A 10,967-nucleotide genomic window follows, 5' to 3' on the forward strand; every position below is an offset into this window, starting at 1 on the left:
GTTGTAATGTGACAAAATATGGAAAAGTTCAAGGGGTATGAATACTTTTGCAAACCACTGTAACTTCATTTCTGGACTTATGGTTTGATTTCTTTGTATGTATGGATCACTTGGGTTGTTACCGACATCTGGTGAAAATTTCATGTCATTAGCACCTCTAGTAATATATTTACTGAGAAAAATGGTGACGTGTTCAATAAGGTAGTGTGGGAGACACAGGAATACATTGTACAGAACAGTCATATAATAAAATACAAAAATGTAGACAAATTGAACAATAGGGTTGTGGGGGGAGAAACAGAAGTGTGGAAAACAAAAACAGACATATATTGAAAATAGGAATTAACAGCGGTAGGCTAATTTGAAAATATGTGTCTTCAGGCCAGTCTTAAACAGGGAAAGAGAGGTGGTATTGCGTAATCCATGGGGTAGTGAGTTCCAGAGCTGTGGAGCAGAGCGGCTGAAAGCTCTGCTCCCCATGGTGCTGAGGCAGGCAGGGGGTACTGAGAGTTGAAGGGAAGAGGCAGATCTTAGAGAGTGGGAGGATGTGGAGATGTTCAGGAGGTCACACAGGTAAGGAGGGGAAAGGTTGTGGATAGCTTTGAAGGTGAGTAGGAGAATTTTAAAGATGATGTGGGATTTAACTGGGAGCCAGTGGAGCTGTTGTAGGACTGGAGTGATGTGGGCAGATGATGATGTTTAAGTGATAACACGGGCTGCTGAGTTCTGGACAAGCTGTAGCTTGTGAAGATATTTATTGGGGAGGCCAAACAGTAGGGAGTTGCAGTAGTCGATCCTGGATATTACTAAGCTGTGTACAAGGATGGCAGTAGAGCGGGGGGTGAGTGAAGGAAGGAGACGGTTAATGCTGCGAAGATGAAAGTAGGCAGATAGAGTCACGTTGTTAATGTGTGAGTTGAAAAAGAGTGTGGTGTCAAAGATGACACCTAGGTTCTTGGCCTGAGGCGAGGAGGAAAGAACGGAGTTGTTAAGAGTGAAGAGAAGATGCTGGGATTTGGAAATGGAGTTTTTTGTCCCAACAAGGAGGAGTTCAGTTTTGTTACTGTTTAGTTGGAGGAAATTGTTAGAGAACCAGTTGTTGAGCTTACTGAGGCAGTTGGTAAGAGTGGAGGATGAGAAGGTGGAGTTCGGTTTTGTTGAAATATAGAGTTGAGTTTCATCGGCATAAGAGTGGAAATGGATACCAAATTTATGGAAGATGTGGCCAAGCGGGAGCAGATAGATTATGAAAAGTAGAGGCCCGAGTACAGAACCTTGGGGAACACTGATGGAGATGGGTGAAGACTGGGAGCAGAAGGACTTGAGTTGTATGAACTGAGTGTGGTCGGAAAGATAGGATTTAAACCAGTCCAGGGGGTTGTCTGAAATGCCAATAGAGGTTAGTCTGTCGATGAAGATAGGATAAGAGACGGTGTCAAAGGCAGAGCTCAGATCAAGGAGGATGAGTATTGACAGAAGTCCTGAGTCAGCAGCAAGGAGAAGATCATTAGTAATTTTAATAAGAGCAGTTTCGGTGCTGTGATGTGGTCGAAAACCTGATTGAAACTGTTCATAGAGGTTATTGCTGGAGAGGTGTGAGTGTAGCTGATTAGCGACGACTTTTTCAAGAATTTTGGAGATGAAAGGCAGATTAGAAATGGGACAGAGGTTATTGAAGTTAAGGCTGGTTTGTACTTCTTGTCACACGTCTTTTACCACCTGCTGAGTGAGAAAAAGTTGCGCAACTTCCATTTGCACTCCCGCTGCTATCCCCCGGTGACAGCTGTCCTATACATTGCCCACAGTCAGCACTCCGAGAAGCGGCGGATGCGACGCGGAGTGTGTGATTGGTTCAAAGTTTGTGGGCGTTTTTGTGCTACGTGACGCCACTACCCGCTACTCGCTACTCACTACCAAAAGCCGGTTTTTCTTTTTAAACATGGATATTTTCGAAGAGAAAGTCACCGAGGCGGTCCAGAGGTATAACCATCTGTGTCCTCTACTGCGTCGGTGCGTGCTGAAGGTGAGAGGCGATCCAGTGGGCAAAAAAAAAAAGGATCCGGTGGGCAAGTTCCTCAAAACGAGCAGCGGACATTTGAAAATAGGAGGTGTTTTTCATCATTCATCTCCTGCATCTCCCGCACAAGCTAAACTCGCAACCAGCAAGTTTTTAAAAATTTTTCTTAGCAACTAGCAGTTATTCACATGCTAAGCTAGCGCGTGATGTCTGCCGTGGGAGGGCAGAGGGAGGGATTACTATAATGTATCCTTTATGTCTTTTCCCAGTATAAACACTGAATGCTGTCGGTGACACACACGCAATTACGTCATCGCTGGGCTGCAGCCGCACGTCTTGCGTGAAGTATAAACAAACCTTTTGTTGGATCTAGACCTGTTTTCTTTATGATGGGGGTGATGGCAGCTGAATTAAAAGCTGTGGGAACAGTACCAATGGTCAGAGAGAAGTGGATGATGTTAGTAACCGTGTTTCCATCAAGGCTTTTTGATGCGCATTTAGAAGTGTCGCAATAAAAATGCGCAAAAAAAGTCGTATGGAAACAGCAAAATTCAAAAAAAAAAATCCTCAATTCGCTAAAAGGTTTTTACGCTCGCTTGAGGTGGTTTTTGGGTTTTTCGAAAAACACAATGTGCAAAAGGAGAGATGGAAACACTTTTGCTGAATAAGTTGTGACGTAGCAAACATTTACCTCACATAGCTGATCAGCTGTTCCCCGGTACCGGTATCAGTTTCGGGTCGGCTGCAGCCGCGACTGGCAGCAGGACCCTCCTCCCACTGTTTGCATCTTCTCAGCAATCCCGTAATGTGAAGAAAATTGCATTTCTTTCTCTACGTCTCCAGACAGCATGTAACATCGCCAAAACTAGTTGATAACAGAATAATTACAACTTTTCTTATAGTAGCAATGCGTTCCTGATAACTTCTCTCCATTTTCCTGAGATGTGTGGACCCTGCGAGTTTAGCGACGGTTACTTCCTGTTTACTACGCACATGCGTATGATGTAATTGATTCGCTTCAAGCCAGTTGATGGAAACTCCATCTGATTTGCATTTCTTAATTTTTTCCTTTTTGCGAAATTATTAAAATTCGCTCAAAATTCTAATTAAAATGATATGAACCGGTCTTTGAACTCTGAATTAATGCCAAACTCAAAAACAGTTTTACAGATTTTATTGTTGATGTGCAAGGCTTTGGTGTGATTCTGGATCAGGACATCGAGTTGGACTGGAACTTCTGGACACACGAAAAAACCATTAACAAAAGAGTCACTGTGAACTTTGACTGAGAGAAGATACAAAGCCACTGACCTGTGTTCGTGTGGGTGTTCCATACACAGTCACTGATTTGAGTTGACAGGGTCCGAGCCCATGTGATGTCGTCACCGTTCAGAATTGTTTGGGGTTTGAGTCCAACAGACAAGAACTGGRTCCAGGGATAAGCAAGGATCAGAATCAAAAGAATTACCAGACTTAGTGGGGCAGGCTTGAGTCGTGGGTCCGTAAACTGAGCAGGGGTCGAGAGCCGTGTAATCCAATGAAGTGTCGCGCCGATGAGGGAAAATCCAAGAGCCGAAAAACCAAGAAGTGATGCAGGAGTCGTTACCGGGTAAGCAGATGACAGGAGGAATCCGACGAGGGCAAAGGCAGAGATCATGAAACCGAGGAGCATGAGCAGGATCAGGGAACCAGGACTAACGAGGGACAAGGTACAAGATAGCGGGAAGTTCATAGCAGAGCACATGAAAATCTGGCAGAGACTGAGAGTTGATGACAAGGCTTTATACTGGGAACTACAGGTGAGTTGCATGAAGCTGATTGCATGAAGGCGGGGCTGTGGTRAACTGGYGATGGGAGGGGGAAAAACACTGAGCAGAAACAGGCTGAAGCTGTGAACAAGGGATGTTAAAAAATGCATGACATGACTAAGGAAATAAAACAAAGGACTGAGGTTAAGGCTGTGGCATAAAATATAATCAGGTTAGGAATCACAAGGCTGGCAAGGTGGATTCATAACATAAAATTGAATGGAAACATGGTTAGTGATGATAGGAAGCAGAGAGGGGAGACAGGATTTAACCAAAGCTGTGGGGATGGGATCTAGCTGTGAGGAGGAGGATTTGGACTTCCTAATGATGGCAGATACGTCAGCAGCAGAGGGGAGATCGAACACAGAGAGGGGGATGGAGGTGGGTGGGAGTTCTATAAAGATGTTGGGGGCAGAGTTTGGCCCGAGGTGTTGGTGTATGGAGCTGATTTTTTCAGTGAAGAATGACATGAGCGAGTTACAGCAGTCAGTAAAAAGCATGTGAAGGGTTAGAGTTCGGAGATGAAACTGTGTGGTTAAGGAGAGAGAAAAGAGTCTGTGTGTTGCCTACATTGAAACTGATGATGTCAGTGTAGTAGTTAGATTTGGCCTGAGCGATACTTTCTTTGTAATGTAAGGTGTGGTTTATGTACATCTCTTTGTGAACTCTAAGACCTGATTTCTTGTAGAGCCGCTCTAGTCTGCGATCTTGTGTTTTCATGGAGCGAAGTTCTGAGATGAACCATGGAGCAGAAGAGGAGAAGTTAGTTGAGGTAAAGGTGGAGAAATCGTTGTTAATCTGAGAAAGGAGAGCTTCCTGGTTGATGTTCTTGATGTTGCGAAACTGAATGGTGCTCTGTGGTCTGAAAGAAAAGAATTTTAAATTGAGGTTGAAAGAAAGCAACAGGTGATCAGTAAAAGGAAGCTCATCAGAAGAACATTTAAGAGGTGAGAGACCAGAGCAACACAATAAGTCCAGAGTGTGACCCTTAATGTGAGTTGGAAAATTGATGAACTGCTGGAAGCCACAGCTGTCCAGGCAGGATGAAAAGTCTCTGGTGAGTAGGTTGTTGTCATCATCAATATGAATGTTGAAGTCTCCCAGCAGAACAATGTTGGGTGAAAGGGCTGAGAGGTAGGCAAGAAAAGCTCCAAAGTCATTTATGAAAGAGTTGTTTGGTTTGGGTGAGCGATAAATAGTGAAAACCATGGTGGGGGTAGGGCCGGATAGTAAGCAGACAGTCTGCTCAAAAGAGGTGGAGGGAGGTGTGTGAACTAGAGTGACCTTCCAGTTCTCGCGGTGAATTATCATGAGACCTCCTCTGCGGCCAGATTCACGGGATTTTGCAATATAAACAAACCCCGGAGGGGTTGAACCATTGAGATTGCAAAAGTCGTTTTGTTGTTGCCAGGTTTCAGTTAAGCAAAGAAAATCCAACTTACGGTCAGGGACAAGGTCCTTAATGAGCTGTCCTATGAGAGAACGAACGTTTAAAAGCCCAAAGTTAACAACGGAGGTGTTGGAGGTGACTGGAGGGTTAGCCGACCGAGCTAGGTTAGCTAACTTGCTATTGTTAGTGGCCCGGGTGTTGCGGCGTGGAGCTCGGTCAGCCCAGACAGAGTTTATGGGCTTACCGGAGGAGAATCTGCGGCGGGAGCCACTGTGTATATATTGTCATCGAGGCTGGAAGGCGATGTCCCGAGGAAGTAGTGGCGGTAATGGTGATGCGCCCGGTAGGAAGCGTAGACAAAGAAGTTCTGGTCCTGAGTAATGGAGGAGGCCGGAGACCCGATGGTGGACAAGCAGCTGGAGGATCCAAACCAGAGCGGGCAGCAGGTAAATCCAATTAATCCACATGGTTGATATTGAGATGAAGCAGGAACTTGTCATAGTAATCCACCAGTAGAGGATCCGTGATGGACAAATAAAATAGTTGATTAAGCCAAAAACAACAGAAAGTCTGATGAGCAGCGGCAGCCAGGAAGCGCCAGCGTTCACGTGCCGGAAGTGAATGTCATTTTAGAAGTTCTAATCACTTTTAGTACATACTTATAATAGTTGAGTATATTTTGTATCAGAAATGTATATTAGATACTTAAGTACAATAAATGTCTGATACTTTAAGACTTTAAGACAGTGGTTAGATGAAATTTTAACTTTTACCAAAATCATTTTATGGTAAAATACTTTAACTTTTACTCAGCTATCACCTTGAGGTACTTTATACATCACTGCATATCACCCACCACCTTTCAGGCCAGAATTTCAAACCATGATTGTCTTTTGTGTTTTCTAAAGTCTGTGACAGTCATCTTGAATTAGGTTAACTCAAAAGGTTTTTCTGATGCACATGAACACGTAGTTGTGAAAGTTTTACTTGAATCACAAACACACACAGGTGTGCCACACTCAGTTTCATGCGTTATTCATTCACACACTGTTGGTAGTAAAGTGCATTGTAGGCACAGCTGCCCTGTGGCAGACTGACAGAAGCGGGCCTGCCATGCACTGGCGCCACTAAACCCTTTGACCCCCATCACACAAGGCAGATGAAGTGTCTTGCCCAAGGATTGACCGGTTACATCCCTGACCACTCAGCCACAGCTGCCCTGTCTGTAACAGTGGTGTCCAGTCTTTGTTCTTAGGCCACTATCCTGCAAGTTTTAGATGTGTCTCTGCTCTCCAGCAGGTCTTCAAGTTCTGCAGAAGCCCATTAATCACTCATTTATTCAAATCAAGCATATCAAAGTGTCTAAAACATGCGTGATAGTGGCCCTCGAGGACCAGGATCGGATATCACTGATCTATGATAATCAGTGGTTGACTGAGACAGCACCTGTCCTCCAGAGCTTTCCGTTCACCCTGCAGGTACTGCTGGATGTCACAGCTGGAGTGCCTCCTGCACTCGCTCAGCTCCTGAGTTCCCGAGGTCCGACTGGAGCTTCTGAAATGAAGTTGTGCTTGTAGGTCTGAAAGCTGCTGTTGCTGGGCAGACCGGATTTGGCTACTCTCTTCTATCAGCTGGAGCATCACAGAGTTCAGTTTGTCCTGGAAAATAAACAGTATATTCATGTTCAGGGTCATATTTAGTTGGAAACCATGTTCCTAGAGCAGTCTCACCTCCTCTCTCTTCAGTGACTCCACTTCCCCACGCTGATTGTTCAGAGCTGCTCGACTGTAAGCACAGTCTCTGGCCACTGCGAACAGCCTCCTCTTCAGCCTCCTTAGCTCCTCTTGCAGGTTCTGTCTCTCCAGGTTCAGCTTCCACAGCTTCCGCTCCTCCTCTGCCATCTCCTCTCTGAGGCCATTTATCTCCCTCTTCCTCTCCCCCCGTCTTACCTCCTCTTCTCTCCTAAGAGTGTCCATGAGCTCCACAACTCTGCTGTGGATCCACTCCGCACTCTCCTCTTCCTCCTCAGTTCCTCCCTCGTCTCTCAGCTGCAAAACCTCCACCAGCAGCTCCTTCCTTCTTTTCTGCATCTGCTGCACCTTCTCTATGCAGTCTTCCATCCGAGGCCTTAAAGCCTTGAATTTGTCCACGTCAGAGCCCAGATCTGTGTTGAATTCATGTCCATCCTCACTCGGTAACTCATCGTCCTCTTCATGTCTCTTTGTGTTGGTGCTTTCTTCAAACATACATCTTGTTTGTGTCCTCTCATTTAACACTGGATCTTGTTCTGTGTTACCAACCTGCGAGCCTGATCCGTGTTCCTCTGGTTTCTCTGGTCTTTTTCTCAAGAAGCCACCGATTGTCTCCTCACAGCAGATTAAAGACTTCTGCAGGCTTTCACTTCTATCCCTGGTCTCTGAATTTACAGGCGGGGTCTTCAGCTCTCGTGGGCTCTTTGGCTTGAGTGTCTCATGTGTTGTGTCTTTATAATGATCAGGTATCTTACTGATGTGAACGTATTCTTGGCCTGTATCTGCTGCCCAGTCTTGAGACTCTTCCATGCAGCTCTCCAGCATGGCTAACGTTTTCCTTAACTGGCCCTCGTACTCCACCATGTTGGCCCTCAGTTTGCTTCCTGCTGAGGAGAGAGGCAGTTCCATGTGCTGATAAAACTCACACCCGTTGACGAAGTTGTCCAAGCATTGTCCTTGTGTTGTCTCATCTTGTGTTTCAGTCACGTCCACATGTGTGTCGATGTAGCCGGTGCACAGATAGGCTTGAGGAGGTGTATGGTTTTCCGTTCTGACCTCTTCGTCAGAACTCGATTCTTTCAGAAAGGCTTCGCTGTCGCCCACTGAACGACACGAGCCAAAGGGAACACCCGTGAGCTCTTCGCAGCTTTTCAGTAACTCGTCCATCTCCTGCAGGTACGGTTTTATCAGAGCTGATTGTTTGAGCGGTGACCCAGTGAAGCTGAGTCCAGAAGGGTTTTCATTGTCTTCTCTTTGCTCCACGGTGGTTCTGTCCAGATCTTCTTCCTCTTCTCTGATGAACAGTGGTTTGAGTCCAGTGGATGACATATCTTCATCCAAGTCATCTATTGGTTCAGCCAAATCTTTGAAGCCTGACTGGATGCAGTAATCTCCTTCAGATCTGGAAGATCCATTGAAAAAAGCCGATCAGTGTTAGCCTTAAAGAAAAGTAAATAATGTAATCAGACCCTTTTTTATGTGTAACAATGTAAAAGGTCTCATTGTTTTGTACAATTAACAGGCCTACAGAAGGGTTTTGTCAGTGTAAAAATGCTGTTCTATCAGGGACATAAAATGACCAAGTGTTTATTGGTGGTGAGGAAACACATTTCATGGGTAAAAATGTAGTTTTACTCTGATTTATAAACTGCAAATAATATATAACTGTCAATACAGTAATATTTTTGATAAAGTTCATCTCCTACACTAGCTTTGTTCACGTTTTTAACCTTATTTAACCTGTAGGGCCTTTTTGTTTGGTGGGTTTAAACAGGTAGCGTGATGGTCGATTAGGTCCCCAACCTACTGACTTTTGAACAACATTTGTCTTAATTGTTGCGTCCTCACTGGACAAATGGACATGTTGTATAAGCTCACACTCAAACTGGAGACTTTGATATGATTAGTTTCATTTTGAGCTGTCATTATTAATGGTTGGAGCTTCTTAAAGAGACAGAAGCCAGTTTCAAGGCATTTAGATCGACTGGGATGCAAAGTCTAATTTATTTTTGACAGAGTTGTAAAGTAACTAACTACAAATACTTTGTTACTGTACTTTAGAATTTTTGGGTATCTGTATTTTACTTTAGTTATTTTTCAGCCTACTTTTTACTTCTACTCATTACATTTAAAAAGGCAAGAAGTAGAAAGTCGTTACTTTTATTTCATTTTTGCTTGATTTCATTCCAGCTTATTATTGTAAAAAATAAATACTATCCATATAAATTGTGCCTCCTAGATGGAGTGAATTTAATTGTGATTGAATGAGAAGTATAAATATACAAAATTCTGATTCCGTATTAGTTTGTACACAAACAAATCACGTCACACTCCAGCAGGACATAACCTGGTTCTGGTTCATGCCTACTAAATGTCATTACTGAAAATCTAACTTCTAATTTAAATCAATACTTTTTCTTTTAATACTTAAGTACAAAAATATCAGATACTTTAAGACTTTTACTCAAGTAATATCCCTAAAAGAGACTTTAACTTTTACCAAAGTAATTTTTTGGTAAGATACTTGTACTCAAGTATCACTTTGTGGTACTTTACACAGCACTGATTTTTGATATGTACAGCATTTTCATAACAACTGAAAGTAACTGTTACTTGATTGTGGTAAAGAATTGAACTATGTGCCTGGAAAATACATAATACTTCCCCTATAAATGATATGATCCTCACAAGATGGATAATTTGGAACACACTGGAAAATTCTAGCACCAAAAACTCTCTATGACATAGTCCCTGGAAGGTGTATTTTAAGCTGAATATCTTCCATCACTGAAGACTTGTGTAGACGTATCATAATGTTGCACTTTTTAAGAAGTAAATACTGGGTTGGTTTTGTTCAATACTCAAAGATAATGCAAAACTCTATCCAACAAAACCAATGTTCTTAGTTCTAAGGCAGACATTTGAATCTTTTGCTTGATTGAGGTTGTTGACATGTTAATGGGAACATTTTGGTAATATTTTGGCCAGACTTCTTCTTTAAAGCTACACGATGCCATTGAGACTCTCAATAATGTGGATGGGAACAGTTTTGCAAAGGGCATGCTATTGACAGCTGTCTCTTTAGGCTGAATGCCCAGGCACTCGAAGCATGGGAATGTTTAGACACACCTCAGACAAGCTTAATCATGCATTCACATAAACACTGTGACGCTACTCAAACAGACAGATTTAGGCTGACGCTCCAGCAGGTGGCATTGGACAGAGTTCATGAAAGAAAGCACCATTGTGTTTATTGATGGACGACCATTTGCACTCTAGCCTGCTGGATAAAGTAGCTGTAATTTCATCCTAATAGGCCAGAATAGTCAGAGATCTCCCAAGAGGAAACTGATCAAACTGACCCAGAAGTGTCACCAGACAGAGATCCGTCTAGTAAAGAGAACATAGACGAGAAGACAGACAAAACAGTGACGAATTACACTGAAAATGCGTTTGTTTTAGCTGGACTATCTTTAAGAAGTCAGCATTATGGCCAAACAAAGGACCAGCTGTCTTGAGTCTGGACAGGTGTGGACACAAGACAGCATTCCTTCAGATCCCCACAAACTCTGAAAGCTCTGACCCACATTTAATGACGACCTAAATATTAACATTTCTTCCTCAGCTGCAGAAATTGCAAAGCTTGAGCATTCCTGAAGCAAAGGAGGCATAATTGATTTGTGCCACAATCGGGATTAAATTTGAATCATTTTTTCAATTTGGTAAATGAGGAAATAGATCGTAGTGTAAAGCTCTGAGTATCCTGTTTGGATAGAAATGTGCTAAATAAGTACAATCGATTTACCGTTTATCAATAAAAGAACCTGAAAAGTCTTAAAATCTGTTATAGTTGTACTTACAGTTTATCCACGATTCCTCTGTTCTTCTGCAGAATCTTGCTGTTAAATATGTCGAACAAGATGAATAAGCTGTGGATGGTGAGACAAAGGAAATGAGAGGGAATGAGCGGGACAAGTCTGTTCAGATGAACTGCTGGTGGT

The 10,967-nt window shown here is 43.2% G+C and overlaps 2 protein-coding genes across 3 annotated transcripts in view; both read right to left on the reverse strand.

Moving 5' to 3' along the window:
• The window catches only part of LOC106532452 (syncoilin), a 16,920-nt gene that overhangs the window by 3,382 nt on the left and 2,571 nt on the right, over positions 1 to 10,967 (reverse strand). Inside the window, exons 2-4 of one of the 2 annotated variants that reach the window (XM_014028499.1) lie at positions 10,827 to 10,895; positions 6,946 to 8,368; positions 6,662 to 6,873 (exon numbers count right to left, since the gene is read on the reverse strand). In XM_014028499.1, the coding sequence (XP_013883953.1) occupies positions 6,662 to 6,873; positions 6,946 to 8,368; positions 10,827 to 10,895 (1,704 nt within the window). Of the gene's footprint in view, positions 1 to 6,661; positions 6,874 to 6,945; positions 8,406 to 10,826; positions 10,932 to 10,967 lie in introns of those variants that run through there. The other variant, XM_014028500.1, reaches the window with a different exon arrangement.
• On the reverse strand, positions 3,069 to 3,844 carry LOC106532453 (uncharacterized). The gene is made up of 2 exons (XM_014028501.1): positions 3,329 to 3,844; positions 3,069 to 3,254 (listed from the first exon to the last, which is right to left on the reverse strand). Exons 1-2 carry the CDS (start codon positions 3,825 to 3,827, stop codon positions 3,124 to 3,126), a joined length of 630 nt encoding a protein of 209 aa, XP_013883955.1. The 5' UTR covers positions 3,828 to 3,844; the 3' UTR covers positions 3,069 to 3,123.

This window comes from Austrofundulus limnaeus, unplaced genomic scaffold (genome assembly GCF_001266775.1).
Source record: "Austrofundulus limnaeus strain Quisiro unplaced genomic scaffold, Austrofundulus_limnaeus-1.0 Scaffold771, whole genome shotgun sequence".
Classification (NCBI taxonomy): domain Eukaryota; kingdom Metazoa; phylum Chordata; class Actinopteri; order Cyprinodontiformes; family Rivulidae; genus Austrofundulus; species Austrofundulus limnaeus.